This window comes from Erinaceus europaeus, chromosome 11 (genome assembly GCF_950295315.1).
Source record: "Erinaceus europaeus chromosome 11, mEriEur2.1, whole genome shotgun sequence".
NCBI lineage: Eukaryota > Metazoa > Chordata > Mammalia > Eulipotyphla > Erinaceidae > Erinaceus > Erinaceus europaeus.
Window position 1 is genome coordinate 21,148,476 of NC_080172.1, and position 27,229 is coordinate 21,175,704.

General features: G+C 39.9%; 1 protein-coding gene across 1 annotated transcript in view; it reads left to right on the forward strand.

Annotated features, from left to right (window-relative positions):
• The window catches only part of CAST (calpastatin), a 142,120-nt gene that overhangs the window by 92,977 nt on the left and 21,914 nt on the right, over positions 1-27,229 (forward strand). The window contains exons 10-23 of the mRNA XM_060201193.1: positions 564-644; positions 1,685-1,723; positions 2,205-2,294; positions 2,433-2,522; positions 4,325-4,426; positions 8,536-8,619; positions 9,635-9,682; positions 11,069-11,164; positions 12,855-12,950; positions 19,661-19,762; positions 20,188-20,271; positions 24,546-24,596; positions 24,735-24,806; positions 26,271-26,369. Coding sequence (XP_060057176.1) covers positions 564-644; positions 1,685-1,723; positions 2,205-2,294; positions 2,433-2,522; positions 4,325-4,426; positions 8,536-8,619; positions 9,635-9,682; positions 11,069-11,164; positions 12,855-12,950; positions 19,661-19,762; positions 20,188-20,271; positions 24,546-24,596; positions 24,735-24,806; positions 26,271-26,369 — 1,134 coding nt within the window. The remainder of the gene's footprint in view (positions 1-563; positions 645-1,684; positions 1,724-2,204; positions 2,295-2,432; positions 2,523-4,324; positions 4,427-8,535; positions 8,620-9,634; positions 9,683-11,068; positions 11,165-12,854; positions 12,951-19,660; positions 19,763-20,187; positions 20,272-24,545; positions 24,597-24,734; positions 24,807-26,270; positions 26,370-27,229) is intronic.

Sequence of the window (27,229 nt, forward strand, 5' to 3'; positions counted from 1 at the left end):
TGAAAGAAATAAATGTAATCTTGAGTGTTGGGTGGTATATTAATTCATTGCTCTTTATACAGAAAAGCATTGGAAAGGCAGGGGTAGATAGCATAATGGTTATGCAAACAGACACTCATGCCTGAGGCTCCAAAGTCCCAGGTTCAATCCCCCACACCACCATAAGCCAGAGCTGAGCAGTGCTCTGGTAAAAATAAATAAATAATTTAAAACATTCAATATTGGAAAAGATTATGAAATATTTTGACAAAGGAGCCAAATTTAGTATAGGGGTTTGAGTATTTCTAGCATTGCATGTGAATTTAAGTTATTTAGATAGAAGCAGATATCTGTGTAAATATAGAAATCCAGTGTTGTGAAAGAAAGAAAGAAAGAAAGAAAGAAAGAAAGAAAGAAAGAAAGAAACCCGGTATTGTGCAAAGAATTGGCTTCTTCATCATTTATATTTCATTCCAGTAGTCTCCTAAGGTGATAGTGGGATACTACTGTGGTTTCAGAATACACATATAACATTCTCAGCTAATCAGCTACACAATATCTCTATGTATGTGGTTGTGTTCCAGGACCCAATGTTTTCTAAATATGTAGAGGAACTGGGTAAAAGAGAAGTCACAATACCTCCGAAATACAGAGAACTTTTGAACGTAAGTCAAGTAACTGTTTACGTCATCATTTTTCTTTTTGGAATGTAATTGTTATCACATCCACACATATATTTTAATTTAGAAGATACAGCAGACTATGGAATTATCATGGCTGTAAAACTCAAGGTATTGTTTTACAACAGGAATATATTCTCTCATGGATCTGGTGACTGGAATACTAGAATCAAGAAATCCCTTACAGAAATATTTCATGTCGAATTGCATCTCTATCTTCATACCGTCCAGATGATTTATCTGATGTTAATAACTCGTTTCCTTTTTTTTTTTTTTTTTTATGGGGAGAGCTAGTTCCTTCCGAGAGCAGAGAGGGGCGATACCTACTCGGGTTTCTCTCCCCTTTGTCTATGCTCATCATCTCTGTGTACACATCCTCTCATTTTTTTTCCCTCTGTGTGTGCCTGGGCTCACATTTCCCCCCATTCAAAAACACCAGTTATATTTTCTCATATGAAATTAGGGACTTTTCTGATGCCCTCACCTTTTCCATAACTATCTTTTTCAAAGGTCCTATCTTTAAGATCCAGGAAGCAGTGTAATGGATAGTGTTGGATTCTGTCAAGCACAGAGTCTTGAACTCAGCCTCTGGCATTGCACATGCTAGAGTGATGTTCTGTTTTTTCCTTCTCTCTCTCTCTAAGAAGATAAATCAAACAAACAAACAAAAACCTGTAAAATATTTCCTTTTTATTTTTCCTATTTTATTTGGAGGTTAATGATTTATAGCATAATTGTCTACAGAAGGGTTCCATTTCCCAGCTCTGCATCATGGGAGTCTACAAAATACTCTCACCCCCAACCTAGGACCTTAAGGCTCCTCTCCCCAACTTCCCCAGAATTCCTTGCTTTGGTGCAGTACAACAAGGGCAACAAAAAAGGAAAATAAATAAAATTTTTAAAAAGCATGGTCACATTCTAAGATTTTGGACAAATTTGGGGAATGAACAAATCAACTTCTAACTACCACAAACAATACATTTTGCTGGTAGTAAGGGTTATTTTTGCTTTAATATTTGTTTCAGAAAAATGAAGGAACCATAGCACCTCCTCCAGACTCATCGGTGAGTTTATATATGCGTCGCTTAAAAGTCAAGTTAACTTTTCTCATATTTTTGGTTGGGAGGCAGGGCCATCAATTCTATATTGTGGCAGTATGACTAAACTCTTCTCTGATAGTTTCTGTCTGTTTCAAAGAAGGGAGTGAGTGTGGAGGTTGATGAATGTCATTGGTTTCATGTCTAGGTTGTCTTTATTTTGCAGAGAATAAGAATGGAAGCCATTTTTAGGATAAACTAAATGTTAATTAAAATAGAATGAGAATAGAGTGGCTTGTCATATATTTAATAGGACATCACCAGAAAATGATGATTATTTTGCACCTACTCCTTCTAAATATAGGCTTTTGTCTGAGTTACTTCTTCCCATACTTCTCTTGATAGTAAAGTAATAGCAAAAGTACATAATTGACTTGCTGGTCTAGTGATCTAATCTTTCCCTTGAATGACTTCTGCATGATACCCACCATGGTACCCAATTCCTTAGAAGCCTATGGGACCTGACGATGCTATAGATGCCTTGTCGTCTGACTTCACATGCAGTTCCAACACTGGCGAAAAGAAAACTGACAAAGAGGTATTGTTTTGAATGTAAATGAAGTGGACAGGGCTTGTTAGAAATCATTTTTCAACTATAAAATCATACCCATCTTTAAATTCTGGTTATTACATTTTCTTCACCTCTACATTTGATCTTTGGCGTTTTGTTTTTCAGAAATCTACAGGAGAGGTTTTAAAAGCTCAGTCGGCCAAGGTCAGCAAAAGCGCTGCTCCACCCCAGGAGAAAAAAAGGAAAGTGGAAGAGGTATAAATAATTCCATTTCTTCTTTGACAGATAGAACGTAATGATTATGCAAACACAGACTCGCAAGCGTAAGGCTCCTCGGTCCTTGGTTCAGTCTCCCATACCACCATCAGGTAGAGTTGAGTGAAAAAAAAATAATAATAATAAATGAAAATAATAAGTAAATGATTTCTTCTTTGAAAATAGCACAGCACGCCTGGCCCAGCAGTTTCTTTCTGATGTAAGATAATCCTGATAGTGCATTATACCTGAGGAGGCAGAGCATTTCCCTTCTCTTGGATAGGCATGGTGGAGTGAAACCAGTCAGGCTTCTTCTTCTTCTAGCGTTTGCCCTTCTTCCGTAGCCAGTCAACAGCGTCAGGTTGTCTACTTGTTGCTGGCTTTGAAAGTGACTGGGATCCACGTGGATTCAGTCGGCTAGGAAGGATTGTCAGTTTCCCCAATAAATGGGTACTCACGGGATGCACCACGAGAAGGTCAATCCAATGCATCCCACCAGTCAGGCTTATATTGATCATCTCCAGACAGACAGATTTTTTCTCCTGTTTTTACACATGTTTCTGTTTACCTAATCTTGAAACAAGGTTTTTTTTTTTTCCCCTCCAGTTGCTGGGGCTCGGTACCAGCACTATGAATCCACCATTTCTTGCAGCCATATTTTCCCCCATTTTTAGTCTATAGGACAGAGAGGAATTGAGAGGAGAAGGGGAGATAGAAAGGGAGAGAGAAACACAGACACCTGCACACCTGCTTCACCACTTGTGAAGTGTTCCTGCTGTAGGTGGGGAGCAGGGGCTCGAACCCTGGTCCTTGCGCTTAGTATGATGTATGCTTAACTGAGTGTGCCACCACCTGGTCCTGGAAACACGACTTTCTTACCACTACAGTATCCTAAAGGGCAGGACCCCAGAGAAATTGTAAGCTTAGAACCTCAACTCTTCACCTTGACTTTCTAAAGCAGTATAAGTCCTGTGAATTATTAGGGGGGGGGTTGTAGTTGCTTCTAGCCACCTTTCTGAATCATAGGTAACTCTGACTTCAATCTCAAAAATCCCAGACAGTGGTCCTATGACTCCGAGCTGGATTTCTCCGAGAAATGACTGCAGTTAAGACACAATGATACAAGGAGCAGTTTCTGTTGGAGCTGCCTAACCTCTCCCCTCCTGGAGAGGACAGTTTATTTTTTATCTAGCTGACTGAAGGAGCAGTGAGTGTACCACACCCCTGAGCAAGACCTCCCACAACCATAGTGCTCTTGGAGAAGAAGGCAGCAGGGAGGGTCACAGCAAGGCTGCCTTAGGCTTCCTTGCTTCTGGGTTTGTCTGGTTTGCTGAAGGAAAGGTGTTATCAGAAGTCATTTTTAGAACTTTTTTTTTTCTTAAGAGCAAGACAAATAAGATAGTAAAAACTGACCTCTTGACAGCTTTTATTTGGATGAGTCTTTTATAGTAAAATTACAGTTAAATTCTGGCTCACTGAAAAAGAAGTGACGTGTACTCTTGACAGCATAGTTACTGGAGGAACTTGACCTAGCCCCTATTTTTACTTTCTGGTAAGTGCTTTTTTCCTTCTTCTCTCTCTCTCTCTGGTAAGTGCTTTTTTCCTTCTTCTCTCTCTCTCTCTCTCTCTCTCTCTCTCTCTCTCTCTTTCCTAGCTTTCAAGTAAAATTACTTTCCTAAGCTTCTTTAGTGAACCACAAGTAGTCTGACTTATATAAATTTTATATTTCACAAAGAAGTGGAGGAACGGTTTGAGTTCAAGAGATGTTCTCTGTTAACACATAGAATTTTCCTTTTCAACAGGATTCAATGAGTGATCAAGCACTGGAGGCTCTATCAGCTTCTCTGGGCCACAGGAAGTCAGAACCTGAACTGGATATCAGCTCCATTAAGGAAGTAGATGAGGTAACGGACCTGAGAGTTCATGTATATTGCCTGCTAACCTGCAGGCTACAAGACAGAATATAGTATACATGTTTCGATTTCTTGGCCAAATTTTGTCTTTCACTTAGAGATTTAAAAGGGAACGATTCTTCTTTCTGACTCACTTAGAGAATCTGGTTTATTTAGATATTCACCATTGGGTAGTTAGCAATCAGAAAGGGCATTTGAATGTTTGTCTTGTTAAAACACCTAAAATTTTGATATTCAAAATCAACATTCATCTCCTTGGACAACACTTAAATGACACCTTGCTAAGCAAAATAATCAGCATGGTTACAAACAGGGTTGTCTGCTCAACTAGAAATAAGAAATGTTTTTTTTTTAAATATATTTATTTATTCACTTTTATTGCCCTTGTTTTATTGTTGTAGTTGTTTTTGATGATGATGTTATCGTTGTTGGATAGGACAGAGACAAATAGAGAGAGGAGGGGAAGACAGAGAGAGGGCAGAGAAAGATAGACACCTGCAGATCTGTTTCACCGCCTGTGAAGCGACTTCTGGGCAGGTGGGGGGATTTGGGGCTTGAACCTGGATCCTTATGCTGGTCCTTGCACTTTGCGCCACCTGTACTTAACCTTCTGTGCTACCGGCTGACTCCTGAAATGTGTTTGTTTTTTAAAGAAGAGCTTTTAGTGCTCTTACTTATGAGACAGAAACAACTATAGTTAGGTTGGGAGATCCTTCTTTTGGTAATTACAGGGTAACATGTTGAAATTTTGTCTCAGGTTAGAATAAAATCAAGAACCAGTTTCTACCCAGAACTCCCACATACTCATAACATAGTAATGGGGCAAGTGTTGTTCCCACCACACTCCAAAACACTAATGAGCCATCTGAGTCTGTGGCGATAAAACTCATCAATGCAACCTAGTAGGATTCCTCTGTGCCCAGTGGTTCAGAAGTGGAGATGACACAGGAGGTAGCAGATCATGGAACTTTAGAATCAGTCACCAGTAGTTTAAAATGCAAATGTTATTTCTTAGACACCTGTGATCAACTATGGAACTACACTTTTTATTTCTACTGCCACTGATTATTTATGATTCAGTAGTCCAGGAAAATGCTGGTGTTATTGAAGGATATCATTTTTTTTTTAATTGAAGTAACTTCACTTTTTTTTTTTTTGGCTTGGGCTCCATGCCTGCACTAAAAATCCACTGCTCCTGGAAGCCATTTTTTCCCTTTTTGTTGCCCTTGTTTTTATTGTCGACATTGTTGTTATTGTCGTCATTGTTGGATAGGACAGAGATAAATCAAGAGAGGAGGGGAAGACAGAGAAGGGGAGAGAAAGACACCTGCAGACCTGCTTCCCCACTTGTGAAGCGACCCCCTGCAGCTGGTGAGCCGGGGGATCGAACCAGGATCCTTGCTCCCGTCATTGTGCTTTGCGCCATGTGCGCTTAACCCACTGCGCTACCTCCCACATACTCAGAACATAGTAATGGGGCAAGTGTTGTTCCCACCACACTCCAAAACACTAATGAGCCATCTGAGTCAAAGCAAGTCTTTGGTGTAGGGGAATTTTAATATGAAATGGAATTTTTATAGAAGTTTTCATCTGAATCCTCTGGAGAAAAAAAAGAAAAAAGTTACCCTAAGAATATTTCAGACAAGGAGTATATGTAGTGAAAGCATAGGTATTTCAGGTCAGTATTCCAGTGGCCTCTTCCTAGCAGTTCCAGGCTGGAAACTGGCCGTGTCGTCGCTGTCACAATGCACTGCCTGTGATGTCACTTGCAGTTCTGAGTCCTTGTGGAAGGAGTCTCCCTTATTCCCAGCAACTGTCCCTGATTCTGGGACAGCAGCTCACAATGGGCCAGTTTCTATCTTCACCTTTCTTTGAAGGCTCACCCATCACAGTGTGGAACAAGAGACTTAATGAGGGAGAACACAAGGGAGCTGGGGAAGCCACCTTTGTCCTCCAAGACCAAGTAATGTATGGGGGAGAAAGGGAACTCTGGTGAAAGCGCTATTAGAGACATACTTGGAATAGACAGATAGAGGCTTTGTCTCAAAAAAAAGGTGATCTTGTCATATCCTGGGAGGGAATTAGGAGAACAAGTCAGACCTGGTTAGAGACATACTTGGAATAGACAGATAGAGGCTTTGTCTCAAAAAAAAAGGTGATCTTGTCATATCCTGGGAGGGAATTAGGAGAACAAGTCAGACTTGAAGACCAAATGATTGTCAGCCAACTGCACTTTTGTTTGAGGTGTTGGGCTTCTTTTGTTTTTGTTTTTGTTTTGTTCACAGATGCTTAGGATAATTTAGTAAGACAATAATTTGGAGAGGGACTGTAAAGCATAGTGTAAACCTTGTGGCAAAGAAAAAAAAAAAACCAGTGATAAACTGACTAAAACAAAATCATGGTAGATGTAAAAAGAAAAAAAGAAAGTGGTACAAAAGAACTTAAAGACAAATGAGCAGCTAGTTTGGGGATTCATAGAAATATTAAGTTTTCTCTAGAAATCCTCAGAGCAGCAGTGACCTACTATTTGAACAAAAAGAAAAAAAACTTTCATTCTTGGGCTTACTTGTTTTCCTAGAAATTCGTGTATAATGATATATATACGATTTTTCTTACTAGAGCACTGCACGGCTTTGGCTTGTGGTGGTATGGGGGTAGAACCTGGGACTTTGGAGCCTCAGGCATAAGAGTCTGTTAGCATAACCATTATGCTATTACCCCTTCCCTAAATATTTTCCAAGATGATCTTTCCCTTCTCTGGATTGTTAAACTAAATTTGAGTACATGGTAGTGATTTCATTACCTCATCGTGGCGATAAAACTCATCAATGCCGCCTAGTAGGATTCTTCTGTGCCCAGTGGTTCAGAAGTGGAGATGACACAGGAGGTAGCAGATCATGGAACTTCAGAATCAGTCACCAGTAGTTTAAAATGCAAATGTTATTTCTTAGACACCTGTGATCAACTATGGAACTACACTTTTTATTTCTACTGCCACTGATTATTTATGATTCAGTAGTCCAGGAAAATGCTGGTGTTATTGAAGGATATCATTTTTTTTTTAATTGAAGTAACCTCACTTTTTTTTTTTTTTTGGCTTGGACTCCATGCCTGCACTAAAAATCCACTGCTCCTGGAAGCCATTTTTTCCCTTTTTGTTGCCCTTGTTTTTATTGTCGACATTGTTGTTATTGTCGTCATCATTGGATAGGACAGAGATAAATCAAGAGAGAAGGGGAAGACAGAGAAGGAGAGAGAAAGCCACCTGCAGACCAGCTTCCCCATTGGTGAAGCGACCCCCTGCAGCTGGTGAGCCAGGGGCTCAAACCAGCATCCTTGCTCCCGTCATTGTGCTTTGCGCCATGTGCGCTTAACCCACTGCGCTACCTCCCGGCCGCTAGATCATAGGTTATAGCATCATATATGTCATCTGCCCTCAATGGTCTGGTTTAACTCTCCTATCACACATTTGACCCAGTACCCCCCACCATCTTCAGTCTTTCCTTCTGGTAACCACCATTTTGTTCTTACATTGTTTTTGTGGGTTTTTTTGCATGGTAGTGTCCTTATCTTCCACATGTGAGAAAAGTCATAGGGAATCTTTTTTAAAGTGCTAAAAACCAATTATATGTGAGCAGCAGCCAATACTTGTGATGGACGTTTCTCCCGGTTCTGAACCGTGTTCAGTAATCATGAGGATTTATAATTTCTCTGTATTTGAGAGCTACCCCCACTGAGTGAGATAGATGAAGTTTGCTATAGTCATTGCGATCGATTCCTGCAGTGTGCTTACTTATCTTTGAGGGATGTTTTATTTATTTTTCTCTGGTGAACCTTACAAATCAGTAAGCTAGGTGAGGACTACTAGTAAGTAGCCCCATTTTACAGTTGAAGAAACTGAATATAAAGAAAGACTAATTGATTTCCCAAGACAGGAGAGCACCAGAGAGCACATCAGCCTCTTGAGACTGCCTACCTCACAGCTGCTCTCTTGTCAGCTTACTAGGCACCTGCAAACACTTTATCTGGCAACTATGAAGTACATAAAGTGCTAGCTCATTTTCCATGTGTGGTTCAAAGGCTTATCCTCTTTACTTTAGGCAAAAGCCAAAGAAGAGAAATTAAAGAAGTGTGGTGAAGATGATGAAACAGTCCCATCAGAGTACAGATTAAAGGCAGTCACGGTACGTCTGCAGCCAGGTCGCAAAGCATTGTGCTTTGCTTCCTGTCCCTCTTGTGCTTTAAGACATGTCTAACCCACTTTAAATATTACATCTGAAAAGCCTAAATCCTTTCTTAATCAGTGGTAATGTGATCATTAAAATTCTCATGAATTCACTGTTAAAAGTACTAGAGCCTTAACTAAAAGAGAAAGAATAATTCAGATTTTTTTCTCTCTAACTGCTGTATTCTTTACACCTTCCAAATGGCAAATAAAAATGTGTATCTGTTTGCCAGTATCCTCAGCTAAAGTGGTTTTATTATTGTTGGATTTGTTTTGAGGTGATGATGGTAGGTTAATGCCTGCAGTGATATTTGTGATTTATCTTTGAGACGTAATACACTTAAGCACACAATGGAAAATAATTCTGGTTCTTTTTTTTTTAATAATTTCTAGATTTGTTGTATTATAGAGAGGAGAGAGAACCAGAGCATTATCTGGCATATGCAGTACTTAGACACTGAACTTGTAACTTCATGCTTAAACATCCAATACATTGTCTACTACACTGTCTCCCAGTCTATGTGATTCTTATAGTTTTACATGTTAGGTTTCTCATTTTTATAAATATTATAAATTGTGAAACTACATATTCAAAACTGAAACAGTATGATAAGAATAATATCTACCACTTCACCCTGGGGCAAAGAATTGAGACTTGAAATCTTTGAACCAATATAACTATATATTTCTTGCCAAAAAAATTTTCCCCAAAAAAATAATTCCCTATCTAACTGATGAGATTTTTTAAAGTAACTTATCAAGAAAAATAAATGTGCATGACATTAACAATAGCATTTGGACTATTGATCCTTACAGCTCAATTCCTTTTCCTATTACATTGTAAAATAAGTAGAAAATAAAAACTCAAATATAAATGTCTCTCTTTTCTATTCTGTAATTTTCTAAAACAAGCTTAATAGTAAATGAAAACATTTTTTAAAAATTTCACTTCTAATGTTCACTATCATTTACAGGATAAAGATGGGAAGCCACTATTGCCAACACAGGAGGAAAAATCCAAGGTCAGAAAATAAACATGTTCTTTCCTTATGTATACCATCTTTCATTGAAGTAACATTGCATAATACCATAATGTAAAGTGGAGACATGTTTTTTCAGCTACTTGAACAAAAGAGCTGTAAATTGAGACATACCAGATTTCACTGTAAAGAGCTGCATGTTAACCTGCAGTTAAGGAGAAAGGAATTTTCCAGAGCATCACTGGGCTACCATTTCTGATCCCTTTTCACATATTCTTTTTTTTTAATTTATAAAATGGAAATATTGACAAAACTATAGGATGAGGGGTACATTTTCACACATTGCCCACCCCCAGAGCTCCATATCCAGTAACCCTTTTCACGTATTCTAATGAGTACTTCCTGTGTGAATTATCCCCACACTGTTACTAAGTTCTCAGTAACATTCATTAAACATCAAGGGCTCATATCTAAAGTACCCTTAAATTAGATTGTTGGCATGTAGAGTTTGATCCCAATCAGTTCACTAGATACTCTAATGATTCTGTACTGCCACTACTTAAGTTAGTTGGCCAGCAGGGTAATTCTAAGTAGCAACATTTATTTATTACTTCATCCCATATGCCACACGGGGTGTGTGTGTGTGTGTGTGTGTGTCTGTGTCTGTGTCTGTGTGTGTGTCTGTGTGTGTGTGTCTGTGTGTGTGTGTATGTGTGTGTGTGTGTGTCTGTGTGTGTTTAAGTCTTATTGAATGAGGAAAAGACTACCATTATTTCCAGTTTACAGGTGAGGAGACTAAGACACAGATGGGTAACATAGATAGCCCAGTGTGCCATAACTGGGCTGTTAGAAGGCCAGAACTCCAAACTCAAGCTGTCCAACACGGAGATCCAGCTTCTGATACGCCTGCCATTCAAATCTCACAGATTGCTGTCACTCAGAATCCCCACATGTTCTAAATGAATAAGATGCATTCACCTGGAAGAACTTGTGATTTCATACCAAGACCCCACATAGGCAGGTGGAAAGAGGACCTGGTCTGTCTTTCCTCTGACTTATTCAGAGATGTCATTTGGGAACATAGGAAAAAAAAAAAAAGAAGAAGAAAGAGTTGCATAGATCTTCACTGGGGAAAAAAATGATTTTATTTAAACAAAATTATTTTGAAATTGAAGTGTCAGAAAAACTTTTTACTGAATAAGTCACTAACATAGTACTGAGGTGTTAATCATTCCTTAATTTTTGCATGTATTGATCTTGAATGTGTTTGTTGTGACTAAACGTATGACCTATATAAATTGTCTTTGGGTTGTAGATGCTAAAATATGGCCTAATAGTTGTTTACAAGGAAAAAAAAATCTCTATAAAGATTTTCTTTCTTTAACAAAGTAAAAATAGTCACTTCACCATATGTTTCTTATGTTACAGCCCTTGAGTGAATCAGAACTCATTGATGAACTTTCAGAAGATTTTGACCGATCTAAATGTAAAGAAAAACAATCTAAGCCAACGGAAAAAACAGAAGTATGTTTTCTAAAAATAGAAACAGTTAGTTTGGTTGTTTCTGAATAATTTTTAAAAATCTGATGCCTAATCTATTTTAGCATGGAGAAGTTGGTCAAAAATAAAAGGGGGGGCATTACCCCATCTTTTTCTAGATGTGTTTTCTTTCCACAAACTGAACCTGGTACTCTTGCAGCTTGAGTCCTGTTTCTTCAGGAAGGCATTAGCATCCTTACTTTACTTCCTGTTCCTCTATCTGTAACTGACCTGGCTAAAACTGTCATTGTCCCTCAGCTCAGGATGGCAATACCCTTTTTGTCTTTGGTCCCCTCCCATCCATTCTGTATTTTATCCAGCATTCTTTACTCTCAAGTATATTTGTAGTTACACATTCTCGTTTTTTTGTTTGTTTGGGGAGTTTGCTTGTTTGTTTTTACGAAAGCACTTATCAGCTCTGGCTTATGGTAATGCCAGGAATTGAACCTGGGATGTGGGAGTCTCAAGTATGAGAGTCTTTTTTGCATAACCATTATGCTATGTACTCTCACACAGTTTTCTTGCTTTTAACCCTCAGAAGTTTCCCAACCCCAACAAAAGTTCCCTTGCCTGCCAAGGTGGATTCCTATGTCATCAAACTATGACAATAAATGAATGCTGTCTTTCCATGACTTTTCTCACATGATTCCTTCTGTTTGGAATGACCATTCCTCCTCATTCTATATCCACTAAAATACTAGCCACCTCTTTAAGGCATTTCTAAAATGTGGCTTCCTTAATCTCTTGCTTCCTTCCCCAAACCTTACCACACTTCTAACCCTTACTGATCAAATTCCAACAAACCAAGGGGGTCTGTTCTTCACCGAGTCATTGCCTACAAGCAAGGTTTGAGTTGTGTTGGTTCTTGTTCACCTCTACAGAGTGTTGAATAGTAAGTTCCTTGAAAGAAGAAATCATATCATAATAATCATTAGGTAAACGCATAGATCAGGCTTCCATTAATGTCTGGATTAAAAGCAATTTGTTTAAATTTGTTACCGTGTGATAAAATGAGATAGCATTATGATTCTCAAACTGTAGCAGGTATTAAGATCACTTGGAGGATTTGTTGAGACCCACCCCAGAATTTCTTGACTGAATCTACTGCAGTAGGGCTGAAGAATTTTCCTTCCTAAGCTCCCTGAAAATGTTAAGCTGTAGGTCATCCAGTGACCTACAGTTTGAGAACTCCTAGACTAGTATTGTCATGCTGCTTCATCAATAGCTAGTTACAACTTATGAGGTACTTTTGTATCAATAAGATGTATCTATATAGAATATGTTATGTGACATAAAGGTATATTGTTATATATTGTATGATGATAAATTAATGTCACTAATAATAATAATAGCTGCTAAAAGTTAAATTTGCTGTTTACATGTAATGTGTAAAGTGTTTTGTATGTTTTGTCTCATTGAACACACATGTCAACTCTTAGGATGTAAGTATTACTTACTATTGTATAAATGTGGAAACTTGAGTCAAATGTAGACAAAGTATCTTACCTAAAACAATAAGAAAGAACCTAGTTGACAAAGGGTAGCTAAGCTAGAGAATTGACTTACTATTCAACCTAAAGTATCTGGGGAAATTATACAGTATAGAAAAGTTATTCAGTATCCCTGAAACCAAATATTTCTAAAAATTCTTCAGTGATCTTGCTTCTTTCTGCAGAAACCTCAAGCCTCTGCTTCAACACCCGTGGAAGAGGCTGTGCCTCGGACCTCCATGTGTACTATACAGTCAGCACCACCCAAGCCTGCTGTCCCGGTGAGTGATCCCCTGGACCTTGAAATATCATTGAAAGAAATGTTCTTTTTTGTTCCCCCTTTATTGGGGGATTCATGTTTTACAGTCCACAGTAAATACAATAGTTTGTACATGCATAATATTTCTCAGCTTTCCACACAACAATACATCCTGCCATCCTTTCCAGGACCTGTACTCTCCCCCTCCCCCCACCCCAAAACCCCAGAGTCTTTTACTTTGGTTCAATACACCAACTCTAGTCCAGGTTCTGTTTAGTGTTTTCTCTTCTGATCTTGTTTTTCAACTTCTGCCTGTGAGTGAGATCATTCCATGTTCATCCTTCTGTTTCTGACTTATTTCACTCAACATGAGTTCTTCAAGCTCCATCCAAGATGGGCTGAAAACGGAGAAGTCACCTTTTTTTTTTTAACTCCAGAGTTATTGCTGGGCTTGATGCCTGCACCATGAATCCACCCCTCCTGGAGGCCATTTTTCCCTTTTTTATTGCCCTTGTTGTTGTAGCCTCCTTGTGGTTATTATTAACATCATTGATGTCGTTCGTTGTTGGACAGGACAGAGAGAAATGGAGAGTGGAGGGAGGGGAAGACAGAGAGGGGGAGAGAAAGATAGACACCTGCAGACCTGCTTTACCACCTGTGAAGTGACTCCCCTGCAGGTGGGGAACCGGGGGCTCGAACCGGGATCCTTACGCTGGTCCCTGCGCTTTGCGCCACGTGCGCTTAACCCACTGGCCACCGCCCGACCCCAAAGTCACCATTTTTAATAGCTGAGTAGTACTCCTTTGTGTATATATACCACAACTTGCTCAGCCACTCATCTGTTGTTGGACACCTAGATTGCTTCCAGGTTTTGGCTATTACAGATTGTGCTGCTATGAACACAGGTGTACAGATCTTTTTGGTTGGGTGTGTTGGGTTCCCTAGGATATATCCCCAGGGGAGGGATTCTTTCACCCATGCACTTCCTGGTGTCTATAAGATGCTGTATATGACCATCTGATAAAAGCAATATCTTATGTAGTTGTACTGTCATTCTTTGGACTTCAAGGCTGTGCTAGCAATTCAAGCTAGATTTAAAACTTTTATATTTATTTATTGTCTCCAGGGTTATCGCTGGGATTTGGTGCCTGCACTACGATTCCACTGCTCCTGGAGACCATTTTCCATTTTTCATCTTTTTTTCTTTTAATTGGATAGGACAGAGAGAAATTGAGAGGGAGAGAAAATGGTAGACACACCTGCAGACCTCCTTCGCTGCTTGTGAACTGAGCCTCCCTCCTTCCTCCCCCCTCCACCCCCACACAGTGCAGGGGAGCTAGTGGGCTCTAACTGGGATCCTTTCAGGGGTCCTTGCTGCTTCGTACTGTGGTACTATGCGTGATTTACCGGAGAGCCACCAGCCAGCCCTTTTAAAATTTTTATTAACCTGTTGCAAGCTGTTTTTCTTTCCTTTTTTTTTTTCCTCCAGGGTTATCACTGGGACTTAGTGCCTGCACTACAAATACAATGCTCCTGTGGCCAATTTTTTTTTCTTACTTTTTGGATAGGACAGAGAGCATTTGAGAAGGGAGCAGAAGATAGAGAGAGGGAGAAACAGAGGGACACCTGCACACCTGCTTCACCACCTGTGAGGCAACCCTACCCTGCAGGTGGGGAGCTAGAGGTTCAAACCAGGATCTCTGTGTGGGTTCCTGCGCTTTGTACTATGTGCACTTAACCTGGTGTGTGCCCGCCCCCCCCCCCAAGATGTGCTTTTCTTTCACATTCTGAAGCTCCTTCTAGATCCACAGCTTTTGCATATAATCATACTCTTCCCATTTCTTTGCTTCTTTCAACCTTATTTGGAATGCCAGGAACAGCTCAGTATTAAGCTTTTAGTGACTTTCCTGGTGGAATTATCTACAATTTTTGCCACTCTCTCACTGTCTAACTTTGTGTGAATGAGACTGTTTATAACAAGTAGAATCTTGTTATGCATGTAGAGTTTCAGCTTTACAAGATGAAGAGTGGTGATAGTTGTACAAATTATAAATGTATTTAGTAGCATTGAGTAGTACACTCAAAATAATTGAATAGATTGGAGAGAGAGCTCAGTGGGTAGCTAGCTCACATGCGGCTCAATGTGAGTACTGACATTACATGGGAGGTCTTGTGGTACAGTGCTATGGTGTCTCTTCCTCTCTCTTTGTCTCTGTGTGTGTCTCTCTGTGTGTAACTTTCTCTGTTTGTATCTCTACCTGAATGAAAAAGTGACCCAGAGCAGCAAGTCACTCATGCATAAAGGCTGAGCTCCATAAAAAGGAAAAAAAGAAGATAGAATTTAAGGGGGCTGGGCAGTAGTGCAGCAGGGTTAAACGCACATGGCGCAAAGCTCAAGGACCTGAGCAAGGATCCCAGTTTGAGCCCCTGGTTCCCCACCTGCAGTGGGGTTGCTTCACAAACAGTAGGTGTCTATCTTTCTCTCCCTCTCTGTCTTCCTCTCCTCTCTGGATTTCTCTCTGTCCTGTGCAATAACAACAATGACAGTAACAACAAGGGCATGAAAAATGATCTCCAGGAGCAGTGGAATTTACAGTGCAGGCACCAAGCCCAAGTGATAACTCTGGAGGCAACAACAAAAAACAAAAAATAGAAGATGATAAATTAAAAAATAAAAAAAGAGTAGAATCTTGTTTCCTTGTGAGGTCAATTGATTTGTTTCTAGCATCCAGCATTTTAGAGGAAAATATTTAAAGTAACTATGTTTCCTTATTACAATTTAGTAAATGTGCACTCTGATAACTTACTCTAGATGCTTTGTGATATCTTCTCTTTTTTACTACAAAGTCTGGCTCTCATCATCTATTACAGAGGAAGAAAATGAAGTTTTGAATGAACCTTGAAGAAGTCGCTTAATATTTCAAAGCCCATTATGAGATGGAAGTGGTCATATGTACATTCAGCCACCTTCAGCTTTAGTATGGATGTGGTCATATTTTCAAAGCATATAGTACAGTTTGGTCAATCCCATGCAGAAAGTGGGTAGGGAACACACAGGTTCCTCATTTTCCAGGGAGAATTAGGAAAGACTTGTTGGTGGAAGGCAGAGTCATACTGATAATATCTCTCTTTCATGGGTCAGCCAGTAAGCCCAGGACGGACCCCCCAGGTCAGTGTGAAGTTCTTAGTCCACTTAACATAGGTACATTTAGCTATTTGAGAAAGAGGGGCCTTGGAGAAGGTGACAGACAAACATGTGGGTGCCTTGCAGTGACTGCTCTCAGGCAGGGCAGTCTGGCTATCAAATGTAAATCCCCTTAAAATAATGAATCTCCCTCTTCCTTTAGACACGACACCCCCAGCCCCGCCTCCGTTCTGGTTTTTATATCTCAGGGTACCCTCACATTGTGTTTGCCAAGTTACAAACTGCCATCATAGAGAAGGGAAGAAAATAAGGAAGAGACAGGTGAGGACGAAAGGAATAACAGAAGTGACTGGGATCAAAAAGACAGCGTTCTCACAGGGGTGAAATCAGACATCAGAAAGAATAGCAACAACAAATGCTGGAGAAGTTGTGGGGCAAAGGAACCCTCCTTCACTGCTGATGGGAATATAAATTGGTCCAGCCCCTGTGGAGAGCAGTCTGGAGAACTCTCAGAAGGCTAGAAATGGACATATGATCCTGAAATTCCTCTCCTGGGGATATATCCTGAGGAACCAAACAAAGACACTCATCTAAAAAGATCTGCATATACCTATGTTCATAGCAGCACAATTTGTCATATCCAAAACCTGGAAACAACCCAGATGTCCAACGGCAGATGAGTGGCTAAGAAAGTTTTGATATATCTACACAACGGAATACATCATCTTTATTTATTGGCTAGAGACAGTCAGAAATCAAGAGGGAAAGGGGCGATAAAGAGGGAGAGACAGAGACATCTGAAGCACTGCTTTTAGAACTTGTGAAGCTTTCCCCCTGCAGGTAGGGACCAGGGGCTCGAAACTGGGTACTTGTGCATTGTAATGTGCACTCAACCAGGTGCACCACAACCCGGCCCCAAATCCTTCTTCATCTTGGAACTTGAAGGACTCATGTTAAATGAGATAAACCAGAAAGAGAAAGATGAATATGGGATGATCTCACTCATAGAGAGAAGTTGAGAAATAAGAACAGAAGGTGAAAGCAGAACTTGGACTGTGTTTGGTGTATTGCACTAAAGTAAAGGACTGGGTGACTAGGGGTCTTTCAAGTCCTGGTGTATCATGGTGGAGGAGGACCTATATGGGAGGGGGAGAGTGTTTTGCAGAAAACTGAAAAATGTTACACATGTACCAACAACTATATAACCTTCCAGTTAAAAAAAAAGGCAACAGTAGCATTTCAGAGCAAAACTCTTATGCTTAACCATCTCTCACACTCTATGAAAAAGAGAGAAAATGGAAAGATGACCACTAGCAACAGTGAAGTCATGCAGACACAGAGTATCAGTGATAATCCTGGTGGTGGTGGTGGAGGAAATCTATATATTCTTTGTGATCCTACCACTAGATGGTGATAAATCACTTTCCACACAACTTCCTTTTCCTCATGAGTGATGTTCCCTTTTTCAGTACAGCTTACCCTAAAAACAAATTATATTTGCAAGGATGACTAGCTCTACAAACCAGACACTTTGACTTGAAATTTTCACTATATGTTCAATTTAAGACTTTTATTGTAAGCGCACTATTTACTGTGTAATTCAAGGACTTCCACATTTTTAACCAGACCAGCAATAAAGTTCATTAACATTTCAATTCAGTACACACACAATAGAAAAAACAACTTAATGGATGATGATAACTTTGTTATGTGTGACATATTCAATTTAAAATATTTGTTTATTTTATTTATTTATGTATTTGTTTATTTATTTTGGATACTGAGAGAAATTGAGAGGGAAGGGGGATAGGTAAAGAGGGAGATACAGAGACACTTGTAGCAGTGCTTCACCTAATCCAAAGCTTTCCCCTTTTGCAGGTAGAAACCTGGAGCCTAAACATATGTCTTTGTACATTTTTATATGTGATTTTTTCCATCATGAGTTTTATCTTTTTATTAATGAGTTAATAGTGATTTGCAAAATTATAATAGAGATATAATTCCACACCATTCTCACCATCAGAATCCTGTGTCCCCACTCCCTTTGAGCGGAAGTTGCAATATTTCTCAGAAGGTCACAGATATGGGTTGACTCTATGTCTGTGTCTGTGTTTCTGTCTATGTCTATATTTTTTTTGCTCATTGTTTCTATAGTTCTGCCTTCATTTCCTTTCTTTCACATCTACGCCTGTTACTACTTCCTAGTGTCCTTCCTTTTTCCTCTTCTCTCTAAGTGAAACAGTGCCTGACTTCCTCTGATGTTTTCCAGATTCACTTCCTTTTCAGTGACGGTATAAAAATGAAGATTCTTAGTAACAAACATTTCTGGTCCTGGTGGAATGGAGTTCAGCACCTTCTGGTCATCTTCCCCTATCTTTCCGCCCCTAGTGGGGTAGGGCTCCGGAGAGGTCAGCCTCTGGGACACGTTGGCAAGGTTATCTGCCCATGGAGGTCAGGGTTGAATTGTTTGCAACTTGGTGGTTGAATGGCAGTAAGATATTAAACAGGACAAAATGTTTAATAAACCAAAGAGTAGGAATATAACAGATAAGAATAGTGACCATAGGATGGAAAAAGCTAGGATATCTATTTTTAATTGTATTTATAAGAAACATTGACAAAACCATGGGATAAGAGGGGTACAACTCCACACAATTCCTACCACCAGATCTCCATATCCTATCCCCTCCCTTGATAGCTTTCCTATTCTTTAACCCTCTAGGAGTATGGACCCAAGGTCATTGTGGGATGCATTGTGGCTTCTGTAATGGTTTCCCCACTGAACATGGGCATTGACAAGTTGATCCATACTCCCCAGCCTGCCTCTCTCTTTCCCTAGTGGGGCAGGGTTCTGGGGAATCGGAGCTCCAGGATACATTGGTGGGGTCGTCTATCCAGGGAAGTCTGGTTGGCATCATGCTAGCATCTGGAACCTGGTGGCTGAAAAGAGAGTTAACATATAAAGCCAAACAAGTTGTTGACTAATCATGAACCTAAAGGCTGGACTAGTGCAGATGAAGAGTTGGGTGGTCTCCATTTTGTAGATAGCTAATAGGCATATTTTAGTTATGTTCCAAAGGGCCATGCTACACTAGTTTTTTGTTTGTTTTTTCTTTCCCCTGAGCCTGAAATCTGAAATGCAGATGGATCCAAGTTATTATCTGGGGACATGATGTCATGGCTGGAAAAGGACCAGAAAGCTGAATCGGGGAAGAGAGTAGCTCCCAAATATGGGAAAGGTGTATAGATATTGTTGACTGTAAACCCCGTTGATTTGATGTGATCTGAGGCCCATATTCAGCTTAGGAGCCTATGTGACCTCTGCATCCCTGTAGATCTGAGCTCACATTCTGTGGTCATGAGTAGGAACATTCCAAACTGTTCCAATATCGACCCATCTTCCTCATGCTTTAAACTGTAGGTGTTTAAACATAAATTCCACTACATTTGATTACTCAAATCAGTAAAAGGTGATGCACTTCCCATATAGGCCTAAAATAAGGCTATTCCCTTTTGAATGGCTTGACATAGGCTCTTAAAATGAGTGATGAGCCACTTGCTTAGTGTACCTGCTAATGTACTTTTAGAAAGAAACAGTGTCTGATGATGCTGTGGAAGCCTTGGCTGGGAGCCTGGGGAAAAAAGAAGCAGACCCAGAAGATGCAAAACCCGTGGAGGATAAAGTCAAGGTAATGGCAACACAGATACTTTTAAAAAGTAACCCTTATTGATCTCCTTCTATGCAAATAAGTTAGTCCCACAATGCATGACCTGTGCATTTCTTATTCATTGCATTTGAATGAGCATCAGTGTTTAAACTCAGCAGTGGAAGGGTGGCATGTATCTGAGTTCTCTCATTCTCACTTTATCCACCTGTGTTTTCATTACTAAGGACTCAGACACAAGTGTAAGTAGCTACCCATAGAGCTTAGTGGTGGGGTCCAAGTTTCTAAACCAGGGTGCAGTATTAAAGTCAAGCAGCTGGAGGAATTCTGCAAATATGGACATATATTCTACTTCAGTGATACATTATTCACTTCATATTTAGGCACTTAGATTTCCACTTTAGGGAAAAAGTTGTATTAATGATGGAAATGGTGTGGTTTTTACTCAGGATAAAGCCAAAGAAGAAGATCGTGAAAAACTTGGTGAAAAAGAAGAAACAATTCCTCCTGAGTATAGATTAGAAGAAGTCAAGGTAAACAGACTGGGATCCTTACCTATTTCATTTTATTTCAGACTGAAGTCTATATCTATAAAGAGGGAACATGGAAACGGAGATAGGAGACAGAGTTATGTTTCCTAATAGTTCAAACTCCAAATAGTATTGACCCATGAATATCCTACTGGGACACTAAATGTGAAGCCTCAACTATCCTTAAGTAACCTTTCATTAAGAGTGATCTGATGGGGGTCGGGCGGTGGCGCAGTGGGTTAAGCGCATGTGGCGCAAAGCGCAGGGACTGGCCTAAGGATCCCGGTTGGAGCCCCCGGATCCCCACCTGCAGGGGAGTCGCTTCACAGGCGGTGAAGCAGGTCTGCAGGTGTCTATCTCTCCCCTTCACTGTCTTCCCCATCTCTCTCCATTTCTCTCTGTCCTATCCAACAACGAATTGCGTCAACAAGGGCAGTAATAATAACCACAACGAAGCTACAACAAGGGCAACAAAAAGGGGAGAAAAAATGGCCTCCAGGAGCGGTGGATTCATGGTGCAGGCACCGAGCCCAGCAATAACCCTGGAGGAGGAAAAAAAAAAAAGAGTGATGTGATATCTAAACCATCTCATTTCCCTCATCTGCTATGTATTTTGTCATAATAATCCCCCTCTTCACTCTAACCACATCAAATATTTTTTAAAAATCAGAAAAAGAAACTTTATAAATAGGAAACTGACATGAGAAATTGCTTTTTTCCCACTGAGGAACTTCGTGAAGCCTGAATATAAACTGGAAAACCTAAAAGGGCCTGATTGACTTGAGTACAGTTAAAATTTGGATACTTTTCCTTATTTCAAACGTGCAAGTTATACAGACCTTGTGCCACTGAGGGAAACCTGTTTTGAAACTGGTAGCTCACATGCAGCCACTTGAACAGGGGCTAATGGGCAGGAAGTTGAATAAATGTCAATCATCTTCATAACATGCCACTACTAAGAATATTCAATTAAACATCATTAACAACTCAGGGAAATTGAACTGATACCCTTCTGACTGACCACTATACATTTGTCCAGTTATTTGGCAAAGATAGAAACTATATACTGAGCTCTCCCTAACTAAAATTTTATTATTCCTTGATTTTTTTTTATGCAGCTTTCTGTCTGTATTTCACAACTCAGTTGAAGCCATGAAATATCTATTTTTTATTTATTTTTTATTTAAGAAAGGATAAATTAACAAAACCGTAGGGTCGAAGGGGTACAACTCCACACAATTCCCACCACCCAATCTCCATATCCCATTCCCCTCCCCTGATAGCTTTCCCATTCTCTATCCCTCTGGGAGCATGGACCCAGGGTCGTTGTGGGTTGCAGAAGGTGGGAGGTCTGGCTTCTGTAATTGCTTCCCCGCTGAACACGGGCATTGACTGGTCGGTCCATACTCCCAGTCTGCCTCTCTCTTTCCCTAGTAGGGTGGGTCTCTGGGGAAGCGGAGCTCCAGGACACATTGGTGGGGTCTTCAGTCCAGGGACGCCTGGCCAGCATCCTGATGGCATCTGGAACCTGGTGGCTGAAAAGAGAGAAATATCTATTAATGGGAGTCGGACAGTAGTGAGGCAGGTTAAGCCCATGTGGCACGAAGCACAAGGACCAGTGTAAGGATCCCGGTTCGAGTCCCCGGCTCCCCACCTGCAGGGGGATCACTTCACAAGCGATCTTTCTCTCACAATCTTTCTCTCCCCTCTCTGTCTTCTCCTCCTCTCTCCATTTTTCTCTGTCATATCTAACAACAATATCAATTACAACAACAATAAAACAACAAGAGCAACAAGCGGGAAAATTTTAAAAATTAAAAAAAAGAAATATCTATTAACTTGAACCTGTGTATATGTTTGAGATGTTTAGCATTTTAAGGGCAATATGTGCTGTCATTACTGATACCCCAAGAAGTAAAAGCTAGTGGGGTAGAGCTTGCTCTTCTTAGTATGAAGATGGGCATTTCCTTCCATTTCTGCCTTTCTCTTTTTGTTCAAGTCTAATAATATACATATATATGAAAATGATTTAAGAATGTCTCCAAGAAAAGATACCACAGAAGGATGTAGAGTAAGGAATACAAACAAGGGGGCCAGGTGGTGGCACACCTGGTTAAGTGCTTACATTAGAGTGTGCAAGGTCCCAGGTTCAAGCCCCAGATTCAAGCCCCTGGTTCCCACCTGCAGGGGGAAAGCTTCACAAGCAGTGAAGCAGGGCTGCAAGTGCCTCTATGTCTCTCTCTCCCTCTCTGCCTCCCTCATCCCTCTTGATTTCTGGCTGTCTCTATCCAATAAATAAAGATAATACCAAAAAATTTGTAATAAAAAAATCATCAAGTAAAAAGGAATACTAACAAGGATATGAGATCAAGCGTAATACAAGAGAGGGTAACTTGGACTTCCTTACATGGCGAATGTGGAAGTAGTGATTTTTTTTTTAGTGGCTGGAAGTGTGTGTGTGTGTGTGTGTGTGTGTGTGTGTGTGTGTGTGTGTGTGTGTGTGTTTTAATTTCTTTATTGGGGAATTAATGTTTTACATTCTACAGTAAATACAATAGTTTGTACATGCATAACATTTCCCACTTTTCCATATAACAGTACAACCCCCACTAGGTCCTCTGTCATCCTTCTTGGATCTGTATTCTCCCCACCCGATTTTTTTAATTAATATTTATTTATACTAGCAATTAGTAGTGATCTACAAGATCACAAAGTTATAGGAGTATAATTTCCCACAACACCCACCACCCATGTTTTGTATTCTCACCCCCACCAGCCAATCAATAATCACTATGGTTCTCAGAAAATCTTAGAGCCAGTTCGGCTGCTACCTCATTTTCTTTGTTCAGAAGTTTTTATGTTTCACTCATAAGCAGTAGTGAAATTTTTATCTCAAAATTGTTCATAGCCAACATTTTTTTAAAAGAGAGCAGGTGGTTAGCTTTCCCTGACTTTGCCTTTAAACTTTTTTGATCTCGTGCCATTTCCTATAGCTGTAGAACTTCTACAGAGGTTTATGTAATCCCTTAGTAAAGTCTCATATTGGTATTCACCAAACTATGATCACACCAGGCCTCTTGAGTGAGATTCACCTCTTGATGCTAGACTGCAAAGATGTCCTGTAGAAAGGTGAGAAAATGATAGGAATTCTGTTTCAGTCTAAGTTTGGAGCAAATGATCCTCCTGGCCTTTGAAGGGCATTGCAGCCAGTGTGTGGAGGAGAGTAAGTCTAGATTGTGTTACCCACATTACTAAAGAATAGAACCCTCAAAGGGCTTGGTAAACAGAGGGTAAAAGAGTTATCTGTCAAAGGGGAAGCAGATGATAGTCTAATCACTGCGACTCCTCACATTTTATTATTTTTTAATTTGCATTTAAACAAAACACATTTGGGCCAGAAATCATCATAGATACAACCTTGCAGACATTTACTTTTACATGCATTGAAAATGGGATTTGTTGCTTATTAATCTTTTTTAATTAAAATCCCAAATTCTTTATTAATTTTATCCTCATATTCAGAAATGGTACCTTGAGTTTTTTAAATGTTGGCATCATCTGAGCCCTAAGTTCTCAGACAAATTGCCCACAAGGTGGACTCCCCAAGAGCAAGGATTTAATCTCTCCTATAAAGTCTGTGATCTCCAAGAGCTTAGTGCAGGGCTTGATACAGAATCAATGCATGCTAGCTGAATACATATACCTGATGAAGTGAATCAGTTATTTTTGATACTTGGTGCTTATTCACCTTTTTCTCGACACTTTTGCACATCTGCAAAGTTCACTCCAGTAGAAGCTCTTCTCTGAGCCACCACCACATCCTTCCAGCGCACTGTCATTTTTTTACATTAATCTGTGGGCTTCTCAGTGAGGCTGTAAGTCATGCCTAATCTTTTTGCAGCTCCTGTGCCTAGGAAATGTTCAATGTCTGTGAGCTGATGCCTGAATTGAACCAACTGAGGCATACTCCCTGGTGATATAATCTGCTTCTTAAAAGGATGAATCTAATTTTATTATGTTCAGCAACCCTCTTGGTAAACAGAGGGTAAAAAGAGTTGTCTGTCAAAGGGGGAAGAAGATGACAGTCTACTCACTGCAACTCCTCACATCTTATTATTTTTTTAAGTTGCACTTAAACAAGACACATTTGGACCAGAAATGATCACTGATGCAATCTTGTATCTAAGGTGTATCCTGTCAGTCCTCACAATACTTAAAAGAATTGAAAACTGTGAAAATTTGAAATGAAATAATGCCTTGTTTTCCCCTCTGCATAGGATAAAGATGGAAAACCACTTTTGCCCCAAAAGGCCAAAGAACCACTGCCAGTAAGTAAGCCAGTTTGCCCTAAGTCTGTCTTTCTCACTTGACCCTGATTGTTAGTTTAGGGAGTGTGTAGCTTTTCTTTTTAGTGAATTGACCAACATGTAAACACTGGCATTTTGATACATTTCCTGTTCTCACAGGCCATGACTGAAGACTTCCTTCTTGATGCTTTATCTGAGGACTTTGCTGGACCCACTAACACTTCATCTCTTGTAAGTCTGAAATATCTAGTTTTGTTTCTAGTTTTTTTGGTATCCCACATAAGTGGAACTCTGTAACTTAGAGCTCACTTAGGACACAATATTATCGTTTTGGATTGCTGAATAATATCAGTGGAATATACTTGTTATGGCTTCTTTAGCAAGTCATTTGTCCATGGGCACTTAGGCTGCTTCTGTTCTTTAGGAGGTGGGAGGGTGGAAACACAGAACTCTGTTGGTGGATGTGGTATGGAACTATACCCTGTAATCCTACAATTTTGTAACCTGCTATAATCACAATTTTTAAAAAGCTGTCCGGGCTGGAGCAAGCCCCCAGTTCCCCACCTGCAGGGGGATCGCTTCAGAAGCAGTGAAGCAGGTGTCTTTCTCTCCCCCTCTCTGTCATCCTCTCCTCTCTTGATTTCTCTCTGTCCTGTTCAACAACAAAAGCAATAACAACAGTAGCAATAACAACAAGGGCAACAAAATGGGAAAAATGGCATCCAGGAGCAGTATATTCATAGTGCAGGCACCAAGCCTCAGCGATAACCCTGGAGGCAAGAGAGAGAGAGAGAGAGAGAGAGAGAGAGAGAAATAATAATCAACTTTCAAACTTTAATGAAAGAATATATATGAGCAATGCATAAAATACTGAATCATCAGATTACTGAACGAATTTAGAATAATGTAAAATAAACAAAAAATAGGAAAATACTTTTTATGGAGTAAGAAATATAATAAATGTTTTTAAGATTATGTGTTATTGGGGGCCAGGTTGTGGCGCACCTGGTTGAATGCACATATTACCATGTTCAAGGACCCGGGTTCGAGGTCCCACTCCCCATCTGCAGGGGTGAAGCTTCATGAGTGGTGATACAAGTAATACACATGTCTCTCTGTCTCTCTCTGTCTACCCCTTCCATCTCAATTTATCTCTGTCCTATAAAATAAAGATAGGAGGGGGATGGTCACCAAGAATAGTGGACTCGTGGTGCAGCCACTGAGCCCCAGCAACAACCCTGGTGCCAAGCCCCACACTACTAGGGAAAGAGAGAGACAGGCTGGGAGTATGGATCGACCAGTCAACCCCCATGTTCAGCGGGGAAGCAGTTACAGAAGCCAGACCTTCCACTTTCTGCATCCCACAATGACCTTGGGTCCATACTCCCAGAGGGATAAAGAACAGGAAAGCTATCAGGGAAGGGGATGGGATATGGAGATCTGGTGGTGGGAATTGTGTGGAGTTGTACCCCTCTTATCCTATGGTTTTGTTAATGTCTCCTTTTTAAAATAAATTAAAATTTTTTAATTAAAAAAAAAAAAGACAAGGTTGTCCACTTTCCAAAAAAAAAAAAAAAAAGATCATGTGTCACTCACTATTCATCCCCTAAAATTTATATTAAAATAATATCAATATAGGCAGAATTTTATATATAGCAGCTCACTGATAAAAATCTCTCTTTTTTTAAACTAAAGAAATTTGAAGATGCTAAACTTTCGGCAGTCATCTCTGAAGTCGTTTCGCAAACACCAGCCCCAGCCACCCATGCTGCAGGTCCACCTCCTGACACTTCGGTAAGCAACATCTAAGGCTTTTTGGTTTTTTTGGAAGGGTGGGGAGGATGTCAGCAAGAAAAAAAAAGGAGGGTATCTAGTTAGACTACATGAAGATAGGCAAAATTGTTAAGATAACCAGGCACCTCTGTTCCAGAAGAGCTAAGTCTGGTGTTTTACAGAGATGAGAATATCTGAGATGAGTAAGTGAAAAATATCTGTGAAAGCATTTTACACACAGTCATTTTACTAGAATTGAAAGTATAGTAATAGACATCGTGGATTTTGAATTGTTAAATCTGAGTTCCACTAGCTTTTCTGATGCTTTTCATTTGTGTGTGTATGTGTGTGTGTGTGTGTGTTTTCCTGGCAAATTCTGCAAAAATATCCATTATTTAACATGAAGTTTATTTGAGTAAATCACTCTTTGAGCTTCTCCATAAATTCACAGACATGTCCTGGAATGGCATTGTTTTCCTCCCAGAAACAGCAGTAAAATTGTTTTCATTTTTATGCTAGCTATAGGAGAAATTTCAGTGCCAATATTGTTTTAATTATTCACTTGTTCTGAGACAAGACTGAGACCAAAGCTCTTCTAGACTTCCTTTATTAATTTTCTGTACAGTACCAAATTATACATTATTGAGGAGACCACAGCACATCAAAAGATTTTTTAAAAAAAGGTTCCATTAAGCCAGATCCCTGTCTTGTTTGGTTGAGAACAAATGCCTTATTTGCTTGATAGAAATGAAGTAGCTCTCATGAAGTCAGCTATGCTTTCTTTCCTTTTGATGTAGCATCAAAGCTAACTTAAAGCTGCAGTCTGAGGCTCTGTATGAATTTTTATCCTATTGGGTCAGTCTCAGGATCATCTGCAAATA